The sequence below is a fragment of the Rhinopithecus bieti genome, unplaced genomic scaffold (genome assembly GCF_001698545.2).
Source record: "Rhinopithecus bieti isolate Rb0 unplaced genomic scaffold, ASM169854v2 scaffold_68834, whole genome shotgun sequence".
NCBI classification, from domain to species: Eukaryota; Metazoa; Chordata; class Mammalia; order Primates; family Cercopithecidae; genus Rhinopithecus; species Rhinopithecus bieti.
The window spans coordinates 206,297-226,266 of NW_016826182.1; the positions used below are offsets into that span (position 1 = coordinate 206,297).

A 19,970-nucleotide genomic window follows, 5' to 3' on the forward strand; every position below is an offset into this window, starting at 1 on the left:
TATAATATATAAATATATATAAAGTATATATATTTACATATTTAACATATACTTATATATTACATAATGTATACTATATATAATATATAAAATATATATGTAGTTTAAAAAGATATAATATGAAAATAATATAAAATAAATATATATTTTAAGATAGTGTCTCACTGTGTTGCCCAGGCTGGATTGTAATGGTGTGAACTAAGCTCACTGCAACCTCTGCCTCCTGGGTTCAAGCAATTCTTCCACCTCAGCCTCCCGATTAGCTGGGATTACAGGTGGGCACCACCACGCCTGGCTAATTTTTGTGCTTTTTTAGTAGAGATGGCGTTTTGCCATGTTGGCCAGGCTGGTCACAAACTCTTGGCCTCAAGTGATTTGCCCACCTTGGCCTCCCAAAGTGCTGGGATTACAGGCATGAGCCACCATGCCTGGCTGACCATTTTATTTTTTATTTTTGTATTTTATTTTATTTTTATTTATTTGAGATGGAGCCTTGCTCTGTCACCCAGGCTGGAGTGCAGTGGCAAGATCTCGGTTCACTGCAACCTCCGCTTCCTGGGTTCAAGTGATTCTCCTGCCTCAGCCTCCCAAGTAGCTGGGATTACAGGCGCACACCACCACGCCCCGCTAATTTTTGTATTTTAGTAGAGATGGGGTTTCGTCATGTTGGCCAGGCTGGTCTCAAACTCCTGACCTCAAGTGATCCACCTGCCTTGGCCTCTCAAAGTGCTGGGATTACTGGCTGACCTTTTTAAAAAAAGTTTTTCTTTTGAAAATTTTGGCTGAGTGTGGTGACTCATATCTGTAATCCCAGCACTTTGGGAGGCCAAGCCAGGTGGGTCACCTGAGGTCAGGAGTTCGAGACCAGCCTGGCCAACATAGTGAAACCCTGTCTCTACTAAAAATACAAAAATTAGCCAGGAGCGGTGGTATATGCCTGCAGTCCTAGTTACTCAGGAGGCTGAGGCAGGAGAATTGCTTGAACCCAGGTGGCGGAGGTTGCAATGAGCCGAGATCGTGCCACTGTATTCCAGCCTGGGTGATTTAGAGTGAGACTCTGTCTCAAAAAAAAAAAAAAAAAAAAAAAGGAAGAAAATGTCATTATCGGTTTCTTAAATAAAAAAAATTACAGGAATTGTGTTTAGGTTTGAAAAGATAAAATGATAAAAATAAATGGGTAAACATTTTCTAATTCTGGTTGATTGTTGTACAGAAAATTCTACAGAATGAAAATCACAGGAAAGGCATAGCAGAACAAGTTAGCAAATCAACATTTTTCAATAAAAGATATTTAAATTTTAAAATCCACAGTTACAACAGCATGCTAACAATAAAAGACAAAAGTTGTCCCTGACAATGTTCTTCAATTTTCAGATTAGATTTAAATAAGATAAAGAATTACGAAAGAGAAAAGGCAAGAGTAGCTTTGCCAATACAAACTTGAAACAAAGAAGGACGCTCTCAAGCACAGACACATATCAAAACTTTAAAAGATCAGGATGAAAAAGACTCTGGGTCAAGAAGTAAGCTGTGGGAAAATGTAAAGGAAAAAATATATATACATAAAAGTTGAAAGCAAGGTCATAGATGGGAATGAAGAAAAAAGACAAAAAGTTAGTTTAGTCTTAGATACCATCTTTTAGTTAGAATCTAGCCTATATAGCCATGGGGCTGTCTCTTGCATCAGAAGTAAAAATAGGTGTAAGCTCAAAAAATTAGAACAATTTAACTTTCATGTATTTCATACTTTCTCTTGGAGTTTTAAGGCAGTTATATGTTTTTATACTACTCTGAAGCTATAAAGATATACACCAACAAATAAATATCTCTTATTTGTGCTCAACGCCCTGTGACTAAGGTAGTGACTATTAACTAGGAACATTTATTCTGAGAGTTAAGGGATGTGTTTTGAGAGATGGCCATGGCCAGGCAAACAATACCATGAGGAAAGTTTAGAAAGAAAATCACAATTTGGAATTTATATTAATGCTTTAGATGCTCTTTCAAATAATTAAGTAACTGGCACATTATTGGTTTTGAAATCCTATAGGACTATAAAAACCTTTCAACAAATGTAATAGGCACAATCTAGTTGACAAAGAAGCACGGTATCTGAGATGGAGGCTGTGTTTATGTCCTATTTCAACAGGTTAAATTAGATTTCCTCGGGAGGAACAGCTGTACAATAAATCATACAGATCAAACACATCATCTTACCATCACAAAAGAAAAAGCTGAACAGGTCAAATATTTCTTTGTGTGGGCTAGAATGGGACATTTACATAATGCATCAGCACAGGAAGTCCAAGAGCTCCTATCACCTGGTTCACTCCTGATGTTTCTATTAACATAAATATATAAATGGTAAATGATACTGATTCAACCATACCTCTGTTCTTCCTTTAGCAGTTGAAAATCGGGATGCCTGTAACAAGAACACAGAAATAAAAATTAGGCTGGGTGCGGTGGCTCATGACTGTAACCCCAGCGCTTTGGGAGGCTGGGCAGGTGGATCACGAGGTCAGGAGATCGAGACCATCCTGGCCAACATATGAAACCCCATCTCTACTAAAAATACAAAAATTGGCTGGACATGGTGGTGTGTGCCTGTAGTCCCAGCTACTCAGGAGGCCGAGGCAGAAGAATTGCTTGAACTGGGGAGGCAGAGGTTGCAGTGAGCTGAGATTGCGCCACTGCACTCCAGCCTGGCAACAGAGAAAGACTCCCATCTTAAAAAAAAAAAAAAAAAAAAAAAAAAAAAATTAAAGGACAAAGTACTCTCAAACTCATCAGCAAGAAATCTGGATTAGTCTCTCTCTTACCCCAACTTTACTCACTTTTCAGGGTTAAGTTCAAATTCCACTAGCCCAATAAAGTTTTCCTTGACTAACTTGGACTAAAGTAAATCCCTTCCCTAAATTCCAGAGTCATCACTGTCTGTACAATTAACATAATTAATCATGAACTCGTTTATGGCATACTACTAGAACCATTACCTAAATGTTTAACTTTTCTTTTTCTTTTTTTTTTTTTTTTTGAGACAGAGTTTTGTTCTTGTTGCCCAGGTTGGAGTGCAATGGTATGATCTCAGCTCACTGCAACCTCCACCTCCTGGGTTCAAGCGATTCTCTTGCCTCAGCCTCCCCAGTAGCTGGGATTACAGGCATGCACCACCAAGCCTGGCTAGTTTTGTATTTTTAGTAGAGATGGGGTTTCTCCATGTTGGTCAGGCTGGTCTCGAACTCCTGACCTCAGGTGATCCGCCCACCTTGGCCTCCCAAAGTGCTGGGATTACAGGCATGAGCCACTGTGCCTGGCCAATGTTTAACTTTTCGTATGTTTAAGTCTGGTTTCTTAACTAGACTTACAAGCTCCTTAAAGGCAAAGACTGTTTATAATTCTGTTGGATTTCCTTTACGTGGTAAGACTTTTTGCCTTAATTTCTGCGAAAGCAGTTACACTGGAGTAGTAGCAACCCCCCTGCCCCCACCTCAGCCTCCCACAGTGCTGGGATTACCAGGTGTGAGACACCACATCCAGCCAGACCTTACAATTCAGTAGAAGAAAAATGCATGTTCTAAGAGCTTTACAGATATTGATCCTCATAACAATGATGCAGCTACTAATATTATCCCCATGTTATAGATAAGGAAACTGAGTACAGAGAGAACAAGCAATTTGCCCAAAATCACACAGCTAGTAAGTGGTGAAGCCAGGAATCAAACCCAGACAGTAAAGCTCATAATAACTACACTGTTATTCAAGACAGTTATGTGTTAAATGCCATGAGAGATGTATAAGCTGCTACAGGAAATCAGAGAAGAAAAACTTCCTCCTGAGTCAATCAAAAGGAGTTTCAGAGAGGTGTCATTTCAGCAGGGCTTATAAAGATGGATACAGCCTGTATATAAAGGCATTTGAGGCTAATCCCATGGAATCTCACTCTAGGGTATTTACTCTACAAACCTCTCCCTTTTTCTCTTTTTTAAAAGCATGTAATCATGTTTAAATCTACCCAATCTCTTAAAAAAAAAAAAAGTCCTTCGATCACACAGCCCCTCCTCATTTCGTCGTAAGCCTTTATTAAAGAAGTCTGCCCTTGCCATTTTCAACTTCCGTATTTCCTACTCAGTTATCAACATTCTGCCTTCTGGAATCTGTACTCATTACTCCCCTGAAATGGCTCTTGCTGAGATCACCAATTACTATAAGACGGCTAATAGATATTTTTCAGGTTTTTTTAAGGTAGAGGGAAAATAATCAATATGAAAGGATATCTCAAAGGAGGCAGAATACAAATAAATCATAAAGCAAGGCCCAGGATAGAAAGTGGAATCAGTAAGATAAAGGAGGGTACTTTATCAGCAATGAGGCAGAGAAATGAGGACCCATACGAAGAAAATGATGTCAAAGGAGATTCTGCTGGATGCCCTCAATTGGTTCAGTAAAGTGGTTAAACTATCTACTACGGTTGGTTCAAAGTTTGAGAGTAGAAAAGGTCTATTCTAAAGTCAGTAAGAAAGAAAAAAAAAAGGTGGGAAAAATATAGTAGAGAGAACAGGGCCAAAGGAATACAAAGAATGTAGGCTTGGGTATCAGACAGACCTGGGTTTAAATCCCAAATCTATATATAACTAAGCGTCCTTGGGTGCGTCGCCACACCACTCTGAGCCTCAGTTCCACCATTCATAAAGTGAGTAACATAGTATTTCCCCAGGGATGCTAAGAGGACTGAATTAAATGAGATAGCTTATCTAAAGTGCTAATGGTCTTATTTGAGAACTTTCCCCAAAATGTTCAGCAGCTAAATAGGAAAAAAGTATGACTGGAGGTTGGGAAGGTGGACATGGCAGAAGGTTAAGGGAGAAAGAATCTACAGTTGTTTAAGAGGACACTGTAATCGCTGACTGTAGAGTTCAAGAAAACAAAAGTAAGAGGGTCTGCCAACTCAGAAGAATAGAGCTAGGCTAGAGATAGGAGGTCAAAATGAGGTCACAAAGCAGACTCGGGAGTGATAGCTGCAGATTGAGATAGAGGTTGTGGTCAGAGACGGGAAGCTCTTATTTCAAGATCTTGAAGGCAGAATAGTTCCAAACAAGAATGAGGTCCAAGTGTAGCTGAATCAAATGGTAATCAAAATATATAAACATTACTGTAAATTATGAATGCAATTTAAGACAGCTTTATGCAACATCTCCTGCTATACAACTTGTTATTTTTTGAGAATTAAAAGAAACTTACATCTTTAAAGAAGGCAAAGGAAAAAATCAGCATTACTTACCATATGCGAGGTGTATTTTTTAAATTGTGGTAAAATTTACAGTTTAATACATTTTTAGGTATACAGTTCAGTAGCATGAAGTACATTTACACTGTTGTGCAACTGTCACCACCATGCATCTCCAGCACTTTTTCATCTTCCCAAACTGCTAGGTGGTTTTACACATTATTTCATTTAATCCTCACACAATTTACAACTCTATTTTTATTTTTTTTGAGACAGAGTCTCACTCTGTTGCCAGGGCTGGAGTGCAGTGGCGCAATCTTGGCTCACTACAACCTCCGCCTCCCAGGTTCAAGCGACTCTCTGGCCTCAGCCTCCGAGTAGCTGGGATTACAGGTGCCTGCCACTATGCCCCGCTAATTTTTTGTATTTTTAGTAGAGACAGGGTTTCGCCATGTTGGCAGGCTGGTCTCGAACTCCTGACCTCATGATTCACCCACCTCGGCCTCCCAAAATGCTGGGATTACAGGTGTGAGCCACCGCACCCAGCCTTTAACTCTATTTTTATAGATGAGGAAACAAGTTTTGAGAGGTTAAATGACTTCCTGAGATTGCATAGCTAACAAGTAGTAAATCTAGGATTCGAATTAGGCCAAGCTCTTTCTATATCCTGTTGCCTCTATTTAGTGTTAGAAAAAGACTCAAAAAAAGTTGTAAGGATACCTCCTTTGCTTAATCCCTTTCACAGGAACTCAATATACTTTACAAACTATTTTCTTCTCCTTTGTGTAATTCTTTTGAGAACTAAACTCAATATTGTTTCTAGATGTTAACTGTCTTAAAGGAAACTTAAATACCTTCCCTGATCCCCAGTCTATAAAGAATGGTACCTGACACTGAAATAAAGTAAATTAAAGATTCAATATAAAATTCCAGTTTGTTTTTGTTATGTGTTGTTTTAGAAAGAATGAAGCACCAAGTTACATTGCTCTTTCTTTTCTATCCTTTCTTAGATGAAATCCAAATTCCTTTTGTTTGAAGAGAAAGTGCCATTTCTCTTCCAGCTAAGTATTTTCTATTCTCTTCCCACAATTTTTGTTGTCCTGAAGATAGTTATGAAAGCTCAGTTTAAAAAACAAAAATACGTAACCATTCTAGTTAAAGAACACTTGTAAGCTGTTTCTTCATAAACATTTTCATCTTACTTTCACTAAAGTATAAATTAGATGACTGGTTTTCATTTTAGCAAAGTAAATCTAAAACTAGAAATAACTTATACCAAAGAACTTAGTGGATATACGTACATATTTATATATATGTGCATATATATCACTTAGAGTATGTATGTTATACATAAACCAGCAGAAGCAGCAGGTATGGTGAGAACTTGTCAAATCTATTTTGAGACATGTTAAACCCTGTTTCAGAAAGCTTTTATTCTGCATATCAAGCAACAGAGGTGGCTGTTCAGGAAGAGGTTGTAGTTGTTCTGCAGAGGTTTTTGGCTTCCGCACCTCCGAGATTCTACTGTTTACTGCCAAGAAGCAACGTGTGAAATCCCCTACTCTGGACCAGATGATGGCGCTTTTAGCTCTGTCAGCATTAACCATTCACCCCAATTTGATCTTTAAAATCATAATTTGATTTTCAACATTTGTCCTCCTTTCCTTAGATTTAAGATTTAGGTTACAATTCAGGAGACTTCTCACCTTCAAAGGCTTATCAGAACCTACATTTAGCCAAACAGGATTTATAACTGCAACTATATAATTACCTATATGAGCACACTCTCAGAGGATCAAAACTCAATGTGGTCTGTTTCTGGCCACCAAGTGGGTAAAAAATTTCTAACTCACAAGATGAGAAGGATTATAGTGCGTCATGACCCAGACCATTCTAGGTCAATGTTTTGTCTCTAACAGGGTTATCAAGAGACATTTTGTGAGAACCACTGTTAGTTTCCATGACATTACGGATATACTCCAGATATTTTACATACCTTAAAGACGAGGAGCTAGAAAACCTCCAAGGCCCTTTCTGACTCCAAAACCTTGATAAAAGTATGGAGGTGGAATTTGTGAATTTGTCTAAATCTTAAATTTATTTAAATATCTGTACGAATGAGGTAGTGAGCTTACTGTGATATAAAGATACTATTCTTATAAATTTTAAGGGATATTGTTTGGTTTTGGTATTATAAAATCTGGTAAATAAATTTATACAAGCATACCTTGTTTAACTGTGCTTTCCTTTATTGCGCTTTGCAGATATTGCATTTTTTACAAATAGAATGTTTGTGGTAACTGTGTCTGCCAGTCTATCAGCACCATTTTTTCAACAAAATGTGTTCTCTGTGTCATAGTTTGGTAATCATCATATTTCGAACTTCATTGTTATCTGTTATAGCAATATATGGTAATTTTTGATGTTAGTGTTGTAATTGCTTTGGGGTACCATGAACTAAGCCCACATAAAATGTCAAACTTAATTGATCAATATGTGTGTTCTGACTGATCCACCAACCAGCTGTTCACCCATCTCTCTTCCTCTTCTCAGGCCTCCCTATTCCTTGAGACACAACAATATTGAAATCAGGCCAATTAGTAACTTTACAATGGAAGACTCACTGACATTGAATACTGCTTTTCCTTAAAAAAAAAATTTTTTTTTGAGACTGCAACAAGATAAGACCTCTGTCTCTCTGAAAAGCTAATTTTTATTTATTTATCTATGTATTATTTTGAGATAGAGTTTCGCTCTTCACCCAGGCTGGAGTGCAGTGGCACTATCTCGGTTCCCTGCAACCTCCACATTCCGAGTTCAAGAGATTCTCGCACCTCAGCCTCCTCAGTAGCTGGGATTACAGGCGTGAGCCACCATGCCCAGCTAATTTTTGTATTTTTAATAGAGATGGGGTTTTGCCATGTTGGCCAGGCTGGTCTCAAACTCCTGACCTTGGATGAACCACCTGCCTTGGCCTCCCAAATGGCTGGAATTACAGGTGTGAGCCACCACACCCAGCCCCCCTCCCTTTTATTTTCTTTAATTTATTGAAATGGAATCTCACTCTGTTGCCCAGGCTATAGTGCAGTGGTACCATCTCGGCTCACTGCAACCTCTGCCTCCTGGGTCAAGCGATTCTCCTGCCTTAGCCTCCCAAGTAGCTGGGATTACAGGTGCATGCCACCACCTAATTTTTGTATTTTTAGTAGAGACGGGGTTTCACCATGTTGGCCAGGCTGGTCTTGAACTCCTGACTTCAAGTGGTCCACCGGCCTTGGCCTCCCAAAGTGTGGATTACTGGCGTGAGCCTCTGCGTCCAGCTGTAATCTAAGATTCTATCAGTTGTGAGATCCATTTCAATAGCACAGGTGTTAAAAATGTAAAAATATACGCAACTTAGAATAAATAAAATGCATTACTAAATGCAAAAAAAAAAAAAAAAAAGAAACAAAAAAGCCTCAAAAAACAACAGCAACAACAAAACCCTTACAATGGCCTCTGAGTGTACAAGTAAAAGGAAGAGTCACACATCTCTCACTTTAAATCAAAAGCTAGAAACGATTAAGCTTAGTGAGGAAGGCATGTCAAAAGCTGAGATTGGCCAAAAGCTAGGCCTATTTTGCCAGTACACAAGTTGTGAATGCGAAAGAAAAGTTCTTAAAGGAAATTTAAAATGCTAGTCCAGTGAACACAAAAAAGCAAAACAGCCTTATTGCTGGTATAGAGAAAGTTTGAGTGGTCTGGATAGGTTAAACCAGCTACAACATTCCCTTAAGCAAAAGCCTAATCCAGAGCAAGGTTCTAACTCTCCTCAATTCTGTGAAGGCTGAGAGAGGTGAGGAAGCTGCAGAACAAAAGGTAGAAGATAGCAAAGTTTGGTTCATGAGATTCAAGGAAAGAAGCCATCTCCATAACATAAAAGTGCAAGGTGAAGCCGCAAGTGCTGATGTAGAAGGTACAGCAAGTTATCCAGCAGATCTAGCTAGGAGCACTGATGAAGATAGCTACACTAAACAAATTTTCATTGTAGACAAATCAGCCTTATATTGGAGGAAGATGCCATCTAGGGATTTCATAACTATAGAGGAGAAGTAAATATGTGGCATCAATGCTTCAAAGGACAGGATGGCTCTCTTGTTAGGGGCTAATGTAGCTGGTAACTTTGAGTTGAAGCCAAGGCTTATTTACTATTCTGAAAATCCTAGGGCCCCTAAGACTTATGCTAAATCTACTCTGCTTGTGCTCCATAAATGGAAAAGTAAAGCCTAAATGACAGTACATCTGTTTACAGCATGGCTTACTGAATATTTTAAGCCAACTGTTGAAACCTACTGCTCAAAAAAAAAAAGATTCCTTTCCAAATATTACTGATTATTAACAATGTACCTAGTCACCCAAGAACTCTGATGCAAACATACAAGATTAGTGTTTTCATGCCTGCTAACATAATATTCATTCTGTAGCCCACAGGTCAAGGAGTAATTTCAAGTCTTAAGACATACGTTTCCTAAGGCTATAGTTGCCACAGTGATTCCTCTGATGGACTCGGGCAAAGTCAATAGAAATCCTTTGGGGAAAGGATTCACCATTCTCGATATCATTAAGAACATTTGGGGCTGGGCGCAGTGGCTCATGCCCGTAATTCTAACACGAGGTGGGTGGATTACTTGAGGCCAGGAGTTTGAGACCAGCCTGGCCAACATGGCGAAACCCCATCTCTACTAAAAATGCAAAAATAAGTCGGGTGTGGTGGCGCATGCCTGTGGTCTCAGCTACTCGAGAGGCTGAGGCACAAGAATCGTTTGAGCCTGGGAGGTAGAGGATGCAGTGAGCTGAGATTTCGCCACTGAACCGGGGAGGCAGAGGTTGTAATTAGCCAAGATTGCGCCACTGTACTCCAGCCTGGGTGACAGAGTGAGACTCTGTCTGAAAAAAAAGAAAGAAAAAAAAAAGAACATTTGGGATTCATGGGAGGAGGCCAAAATATCAACATTAACAGGTGTTTGGAAGACGCTGATTCTAACCCTAATGGATGACTTTGAGGGGTTCAAGACTTCAGTAGAGGTAGTCACTATGGATATGGTGGAAATAGCAAGACAAGAATTAAAAGTGGAGCCTGAAGATGTGACTGAATTGCATCAATATCATAATCCAACTTGAATGGATATGCAGCTGCTTCTTATGGATGGGCAAAGAAAGTGGTTTCTTGAGATGGAATCTACTCCTGATGAAGGTGATGTCAACATCGTTGAAATGGTAACACAAGATTTAGAATATTCCATAAACTTAGTTGATAAGCAGCAATAAAGTTTGAGAGGACTGACTTCAACATTTTTTTTTTTTTTTTTTTTTTTTGAGACAGGGTCTTGCTCTGTTGCCAAGGCTGGAGTGCAGTGGTTTGATCTAACTCACTGCAACCATGAACTCCTATGCTCAAGTGATCTTCTAGTCTCAGCGTCCCAAGTAGCTACAAGGACTACAGTTGTGTGCCACCACACCCAGCTAATTTTTTATTTTTTAAACATTTTGTAGAGATGGGTCCCGCTGTGTTGCCCAGGCTGGTCTCAAATGTCTTGCTTCAGGTGATCCTCCTGCCTTGCCCCCCAACCATGTTGGGATTACAGGCATGAGTCACCGCTCTTGGCCTGACTCCAATTTTGAAAGATGTTCTACTGTGGGCAAAATGCTATCAGACAGCATCTAATGCTACAGAGAAATCTTAGTGAAAGGAAGTCGATCAATGCAGCAAACTTCATTGGTGTCTTATTTCAACAAATTGCCGCAGCTACCCCAACCTATAGACGCCACCACCCTGATCAGTCAGCGACCATCCACATCAAAACAGGACCCTCACCAGCAAAAAGACCAATACTCGCTGAAGGCTCGGATGATCAATAGCATCTTTAAGCAATTAAAATATTTTAAAATTAAGGTATATACATTATTTTTTAAACATATAATGTTACTGTACATTTAAAAGACTACAGCATAGTGGAAACATAACTTTTACAGACACTGGGAAACAAAATCCACGATTGCTTTATTGCTTTAGTATAGTGGTGATCTGGAACCAAACCTCCAAGATATGCCTGTACTTACTGGCTTTCACAATAATGTAAGACCAAATTAGGTCAAATTCAATATTCTGTTTCCAAATGGTGTGTAAGGTCATGGCATCCTCAGTGATGCCAAGTTCAAATTGTTCAGGACATGCTCTAAAACATCCCTGGTTTTTCTTCATAATTTAAAAGCTTTGATCTATATTTTATCAGCCTTCACTTTTACAGACTAAAGAGATCAAATTATTAAAGTCAGTAACTTTATTCAAAATTCTTAAGACAGACCTTTCTACAAGGTAGTATAAGTTTCTCTAGTCTTAAGCAGATAATTTTAATTTTCATCATTTTAATAAATATTTCCTTATGTAGAAAACTTTCTTTACAGTAGCAATGACTAATGACACAGTTGGCTTAGAACTGTAAGTCATTAGAACCAAAGGGAACTCAGAAGTTAAATGCAACCTTTTCCTTTTACAAATGAGGAAACTGAGACTTAGTGTTGAGAAGCGGGTTTCCTATGGTAAAACAACCAAAAACCTGAGCTAAATCCAACAAAACAGTGCTCTTCAAACTGCAGATCAGGACCAATCAATTAAGTAGGTTGCTGCTAGTGTTTTAAAAAAGCAACAGAGTAGAAAATATCAGAGGCATTTCATGTAGTAAGGATAATACTGTTTCACAGAAGTTTTGTTTTAGTTTCAGTTATACGCATATATGAGATCATAATGTAAAATGCACTTAGTGGTCGAAAGTTTGGAAGTCATTGCAAGAAGATATCTAATCTTTTGGGTGAATTTAACAATTTATTCTTAGTCTCATTCTGTCGCCCAGGCTGGAGTGCAATGGTGTGATCTTGGCTCACTGCAACCTCTGCCTCCTGGGTTCAAGCGATTCTCCTTACTCAGCCTCCCAAGTAGCTGGGGCTACAGGCGTGTTCCAGCACTCCTGTCTAATTTTTGTATTTTTAGTAGAGATGGGGTTTTGTCATGTTGGCCAGGCTGATCTTGAACTCCTGACCTCAGGTGATCCACCAGTCTTGGCCTCCCAAAGTGCTAGAATTATGGGCTTGAGTCACCACGCCTGGCCATAAAAATTTATTATTATTTTAAAATTATGATTATTAAAATTACTATTATGATGCAATTTATTATTTATCATGACTCACTGTAAGCTAATAAAAATATCTCTGCATTAAATACTACATGCCACCATTTACAAGAAGCAATTTTTTCCTCCCTAAAGGAAGACTGGCTCAGGATATTGTATCCCATACCACATGTGAACAGACTTTCTTTAAAATACCACATTTCTGTAGAGCTTACATGTGCAATAGCCAGACAAGCTTTTAAAAATATCAAATTCTAGAATTCTGATCCTTAGCACAGGTAAAAAGATGTCTCTGAAAAAACAGTGACCTCTAGTGGATTAATTAAATAGCATGGACATAATCCCTGCCCCTAAGAATTTGGAAATTAAGGTAACACAAATGCACCCAGATATAAAAGATACTGATACGGTTATACACTGACAAGTGTTATATATAATTAAGGGCTATAGTTATGCTATACAATGAGGCAGATGCATATATATAGATTATTCACTGTTTCCTTCTAATCAAGTGGAATATAACAAATAGAATCCTGGTCTCATACAGATCACTAGTTTAAGAAATACACTTAATGAACGGGTTGGATTAAATCTCTCTAAGAACCCTTTTAGCTCTTTAATTATGATTCTTTCTTAATTCATTTTGTACATCAATATCAGATTAAATTCTGCTCAAAAACATTTGATGGCTCCCCAGTACTTGAGGGTTTACCACACTCAGTCTGGCCCTTTGTTATTTATCTATTGCTATCTTCTCGTTTCCCAAATTTCAAGTCAGCCAATGTTCAATATCCCAACCCATTCCCACAGGTTTATTTTCTCACTTTTGCTCACAGTTTCTCATTATGCAATGTCCTAACCTTGCTCATTTATAGGCCAGGTCCCCATTAAAGTCAACACAAATGTGTTTAATTCATGTTCTGCCATCCAGTGATTGTTAAATTCACAGGCTGGGTTTTATACTTGTATGTGTGTATGTGTATAGCCTGCCAGGTACTAAGCACTTACTGCACAATTTGAATATAAATTAAGTTGATTCATTTAGATTAGGGAAACAAAGGCTTTTTTTTTTTTTTTTTGAGATAGAGTCTCGCTCTGTCACCAGGCTGGAGTGCAATGGCAGGATCTCGGCTCACTGCAACCTCTGCCTCCCAGGTTCAAGCAATTCTCCTACCTCAACCTCCTGAGTAGCTGGGACTACAGGCACGCGTCACCACGCCCAGCTAATTTTTGTATTTTTAGTAGAGACGGGTTTCACCACGTTGGCCAGGATGGTTTTGATCTCTTGACCTCGTGATCTGCCTGCCTCAGCCTCCCAAAGTGCTGGGATTACAGGCATGAGCCACCGTGCCCGGCACAAAGGACATTTTCATCTTTCTTTTTTAGTGAGGTAGTGAAGGGTATATAGCTAAGGTAGAATTTCAAGAACTGCAAATATAAAGTGAAAGGGCTTCAAGTTTTGGGGAAAAGTGAGCATTCTGAATATAGGACGGTAAGATTTTAGGAAAACGTTAGAGGAAGACCTGTTTTACTTCATTTTATTTATTTATTTAATTTTTGAGAGTCTCACCCTGTGGCCCAGGCTAGAGTTCAGCAACATGATCTTGGCTCACTGCAACCTCCGCCTCCCGGGTTCAAGTGATTCTCCTGCCTCAGCCTCCCGAGTAGCTGGGATTACAAATGCCCGCCACCACACCCAATTAAATTTTGTATTTTTAGTAGAGACGGGGTATCACCATATTGGCCAGGCTGGTCTCAAACTCCTAAGCTCAAGTTATCCGCCCACCTTGGCCTCCCAAAGTGTTGAGATTACAGGCATGAACCACTACACCAGGCTGGAAGACTTGTTTAAATTAGCTAAAGGAAGTACCAATACCTATGCTTGAAGAAAACAGAGATGGCAGGAAAGGTAGTTTGGTAAGTGGTTTTGAAGCAGTTGAGGTAGATAATGAGGATGGCACAAAGGGTTAAATTTAAGATGTAGAGAAAATCTCTTTGGAAGAAAAGTTAAGGATAACTTGAGGAAACACTGGTTTCAGTGGGGAATAAAATATGTTGCTCTCAGAGGACTGGGGAAGTAATGGGTAGCTCTAGTGACAGAAATATTAAGAAAGGAGAAAAAGAATAAGTAAAAAATACTCTTAGCTTCCCAGTCATGTTGAACAATGCCAATCTTTTATTTTCCCAACAAGAAAGCTGACAGGCTGGTGGTGAAATGATGAACAATTTAGTCTTCATTACGTTTAACCCAATTATCAAGGGCCACAGTGTCACGTTTTCCATATCCTAAACCACACAGGATTGGATTGGCAGGCAGAGGTGTGTGCCATCACACGTGCTGTCATCAGCATAAATGATGTTATTTGAATTGAGAGTGGTATTATATCGCCTTACGCATTAGAAAAGACTTCAAGGTTTTCAGCTTTTTTTTTTTTTTTTTTTGAGTCAGAGCTTTCTAGTTAACCTGCATCTCATTATGTTTAGGCCATTAGTTTATTTGGCATAGTTCCTATCTTACGACAAGTAACACTGCCTTGTGTTGTTATGATATACTCTTTCAAATACGCATTTATTTTGGGCATTATCTCATTAAGCCTTTGATTGGAATTTCTAGGCAATGCAGTTTAATTACCGTAACAATAACTTGTTACCTTTATATTATCATGCCATTTCACCCTCAATAATAAAATTTTCTTGACTTTACCACCTAGTAAAACATTGCAAGTATTTAAATCATTTTCCAAGAGGCTAAACTCCAGCATTGCCCGTAAACTTTTGTACAAAAAAAAATTACTTTTAATTGTCTGTCTTTAAATTGATAAAACAGTGTACTGATTTTTATAAAGAGTAAATGACTCTGAACTTTTTAACCTTCCTCACAGCAGAGTTCACTTGGATCCTAAGACCCAGTAACTTCTGAAAAAATTTAACATTCTTCCTCCAGGATTATCATATTAACAGGATTCACAGACATAACTAGCATCACAGGGCACCGGAGTTAAAGTTCTGATTTAGCAATTAAAGCTAAAACAACAAACAAATAACATTTGTATGTATGCATTTTCTGATTTTAAGTGTAAAATCCTCAATAGCTATGCTTAAAATATAACCATTTCCCCATAATTAAAGTGTATAAAATGGTCACTTTTTACAGAAAACTAGACCTACTCTCAGCTAATCTCAAAAAGAAGAAACAAATTATTAGAACAGAATATATGAACAAATGTGTATACACAATGACTTAAATTACCTCTCTTCTTCTCGAACCCATACTGGAGTTTTGGGAATTTGTGCTTCAAAAAACTTAGATGCTTGATAACAAAATTGCTGCAAAAGACTGAAAAGAACATTATAAATCCAGTTTTTTTCTTATTGTGAAACATTACCTACATACAGTTGCGAGTATAAAACATAAATGTATAGTTCAAAGAATAAAATGGAAACCTATAGATCTACCACCCAAAGTAAGACATAACATACTGAACCTTTGAAGGCCTCTATGTGCCTTCCCAACTGCATCGCCCTCCACGTTCCCCAGAAGCACTATCATAAATTTGATGTTAATCATTCCCTCATTTCTCTTCAGTTTTAGCACCTGTGTACATATCTCTATAAAAAATATTCAGTTTTGCCTATTTTTAAACATTTTTTTGAATGGAATAATACTGTTATACATTCTTATCTTACTTCATTCACTTATTAATTTTTTTTTTTTTTTTTTAGGGACAGGGTCTCATTCACTGTAGCCTCAAACTTCTGGGCTCAAACAATCCTCCAGTCTCAGCCTCTTGAGTAGCTTGGACTACAGGCATGCCACCACACTCGGCTATTTTATTTTTTTGTGGAGATGGGGTCTCGATTTGTTGCCCAGGCTGGTCTCAATCTTTTCTCCCTGACCTCCCAAAGTGCTAGAATTATAGGTGTGAGCCACCGTACCTTGCTACTTTTTTTGTTTAAAATTATGTTTTTAAGATTCATTCAAGTAGTTGTAGCTTATTAATTTTCACTGTGTACTACATTCCATTGTGTTAGTGTATTACACTTTACCATTTATAGACAGTTGAGTTGTTTTTAATTTTTTTGCTATCACTACAATGTTACTATAAACTTTTTTTGCAATTAAAAAATGTTTAAAATTGTGGTAAAATATACATCATATAAAATTTATCATCATAACCATTTTTAAGTGTACAGCACAGTGGCATTAAGTGCCTTCACACTGTTGTGCAACTATTACCACCATTCATCTTTAGAACTCGTTTTATCTTACAAAACTGAAACCCTGTACACTAACTTACCATTCCCACCTCTCTTAATGATCATTCTACTTTCTGTCTCTAGTAATTTGACTTCTCTAAGTACCTCATGTAAGTGAAAGCATATAGTATTTGTCCTTTTGTGCTGGCTTATTTCACTTAGCATATTATTTTCAAGGTTCATCTACCTTGTAGCATGTGTCAGAATTTCTTTCCTTTTTTTAAGGCTAATATTCCATTGTGTGTATATACCACTGTTTATCCAGCTATAAACATTTTTATACATACATGCTGGTGCACATGTGTAATAATTTTATTAGGGTTTATACCAAGAAATAGAAAGGCTTAATTACAGAGAATGTGCAAAGACTTCACCAGACAAATGCCAAACCATTTCTCAAAAAGGTTGCACCAATTTTGATTCCCACTAGTTGCAAAAAGATTTCCTAATATTGGCTATTTTGTGGGCTGTGAAAACATAACTCAATGTGTTTTTATTTGCTATTTCTCTGATTACTGATAACATTGAGCATCTTTTCATATGTTTTTTAGCCATTCAAGTTCCTTGTGTAAATTTTCTATTAGTTTGTCTGTCTTTTCTTATAGATCATATATTCTAGATATGATTCTATGGTCAGTTACATGAAATAACAACATTCTGCTTTGTGGCTTCTCTTTTCATTCTTTTTTTTGAAACTTCTGATGAACAAAAATTTAACATTTTAATATAGAAATGTTTATCAGTTTCTCCTCTTTGGCCCAAAATTTTCCATCTTATTTTATAAAGTCTCTCTACCTCAAGTTTATATCTTCCCATATTGTCTTTTTTTTCTTTCTTTTTTTTTTTTTTTTGAGATGGAGTCTCGCTCTGTTGCCCAGGCCAGAGTGCAGTGGTGCAATCCTGGTTCACTGCAAGCTCCGCCTCCCAGGTTCATGCCATTCTCCTGCCTCAGCCTCCTGAGTAGCTGGGACTACAGGAGCCCGCCACCACGCCTGGCTAATTTTTTGTATTTTTTAGTACAGATGGGGTTTCACCGTGTTACCCAGGATGGTCTCCATCTCCTGACCTCATGATCCGCCCGCCTCAGCCTCCCAAAGTGGTGGGATTACAGGCTTGAGCCATGGCCCCCAGCCTATTTTTTTTTTTTTTTTTTTTTTTTTGAAGACAGTGCCTTGCTCTGTTGCCCAGGCTGGAGTGCAGTGGCATGATCTTGGCTCACTGTAACCTCTGCCTCCCAGGTTCAAGTGATTCATGTGTCTCAGCTTCCTGAGTAGCTGGGACTACAGGTGCGTACCACCACATTTGGCTGGTTTTTGTACTTTACTTTGTAGAGACAGGGTTTTGCCATTGCCCAGGCTGGCCTCCAACTCCTTGAGCTCAGGTAATCTGCCCACCTTGGCCTCCCAAAGTGCTAGGATTACAGGTGTGAGCCACCATGCCCGGCCTCTCCCACAGTGTCTTCAAAAAGAATCTACCTTTTACATTTATGTCTTTAATCTACCTAAAATTGATCTGTGTATACAGACTGAGATAGGCATCAATTTTCATTTTTTCTATTTGCATAACTAATTGTGCCAGTATAATTTATTGAAAAACCCATCCTTTCTCTACTGATCTACAATACTCCTGCTGTCATATATCAAGTGTCTACATATGTGTTTAGTCTGTTACTGACTCTCTATTCTGTTCCATGATTTATTTGCCTAGATTTGTGTCACTATGCACTTTTAACTTTTAAATGTTCAAGTCTCAATTGAAGCTTAAGCAAAACAATTAATACCTTGACTGAATTATTTACAAATAAAACCAAACTTTTAACACCACCATTTTCTAACCAGTAAGATTTTAAACAGTTTCTTTTAGAATCCCATTTAATATCATTAAAAATTAATTGCCATTCCTTGTTAGGATAGTGGTTAGTAAAGAAAAAAAATTAATTGCCACGATGAAAACCTTTAAACTCACCTTTCTTTCAGTAATATCATAGACTTTATTGGTCTTGGTAGAAATTTTATATTTCTGTTTTGGTACCTAAAGAAAGAAAGTACAGCTTACAAAAGAATCCATATAATAAACATGAAACTTACATTATAAGATTAAGTAATCTACATATCATATCATTGGCCAATCCATGCCTTTAGTTCATGACCTTTGGTTTCATTTCTTATTCTTACAACAAAGTATTTTGCTAAATGAAATAATAAAAGCCCATATTTAAGAAAAAAAAATGAGTTACTTACAATTCCCAGCTTCTTCTGACATAAAGGATAACCACAGAGTTTGACAATAGAACGTTCATCCACGACATCGCTGTAGTGAGCAGGTGTAATGAACTTCCCCTAAAATGAAATGAGAGGGTTATTTCCTCCTAGTTTAATACAAAAGTTCATTTATCAGCTCTGTAAGCCTCATCGATCTTATCTGAAAACACAGGGATAGCAATAGTACCTCCCTCATAAGTTAGAGGTTAGAATTAGAGGAGAAAATAAAGCAAAATCACTTACAGAAGTGCTCAACATACAGTAAGCATTCAAAAAAAGTTGTTATTAAAAAAATGTCTGCCACAGTGGTCTCTGCATCTTTGTAGATTATATATTTAAGTGAAATAATTCTGAGGCATGAGGAAGAAGTGATGCTATAGCTATACACAAGCTAAATGACAACAGTATCTTTTATTTTTTAAAAAAATTATTTAAAAAATTAACTAAATCAGAAAATAATAAAATACAATTTTACCTATTTTTTAAAGCATAATCTTTAACAACAATGTATTTCAAAAGTGTCATTGTGACTCCTGAACAGTTTGTGCAAAATTTTCCCACTTCTGAAAAATCTGTACAGAGTGGTGAGGTGATGGTTGTAAGCTAACATCAAATAGTTTCCTTTGACATCTTCATGTTCAAATAATCTTGATTCTTGTTCTTAACTTTGAGATCTTTTAACAAGTTTTTCTGTTTTCACAGGGACTGAAATACTTTTTATTGAGTGATATAAGTTTTATGTTTCAAACGAAGCATATTTGCTTTTGTCTTTTCTGGTGTCATCATATATGCCGATACTGATGCAGTTACCTGTGTCAATAAAAATATGAATTGTCATGTTCATATTCCTGTTTAGAAAAAGATCTATGAACTATACTAAGAAGTGTTTTTGTAATAGAAGCTTTGAGTTTTCATTTGCCCTCTTAAGGATTATGATAATATAAAAGAAATTTCCATTCAAAATTTTAATGTAGTGAAGCTGTTTAAAAATTTTTTTATTCTCGGCGGGGCACAGTGGCTCAAGCCTGTAATCCCAGCACTCTGGGAGGCCGAGACGGG

At 37.7% G+C, this 19,970-nt stretch overlaps 1 protein-coding gene across 3 annotated transcripts in view; it reads right to left on the reverse strand.

The window, feature by feature from the left end:
* Nucleotides 1–19,970, reverse strand: part of RPAP2 (RNA polymerase II associated protein 2) — a 101,102-nt gene that overhangs the window by 76,706 nt on the left and 4,426 nt on the right. For 2 of the 3 annotated variants that reach the window (XM_017863326.1, XM_017863327.1), the window contains 3 exons: nucleotides 18,891–18,989; nucleotides 18,616–18,681; nucleotides 2,390–2,425 (listed from right to left, as the gene is read on the reverse strand). In XM_017863326.1, the coding sequence (XP_017718815.1) occupies nucleotides 2,390–2,425; nucleotides 18,616–18,681; nucleotides 18,891–18,958 (170 nt within the window). In that variant the 5' untranslated portion in view covers nucleotides 18,959–18,989. Of the gene's footprint in view, nucleotides 1–2,389; nucleotides 2,426–15,643; nucleotides 15,721–18,603; nucleotides 18,682–18,890; nucleotides 18,990–19,970 lie in introns of all 3 variants that reach the window. The other variant, XM_017863328.1, reaches the window with a different exon arrangement.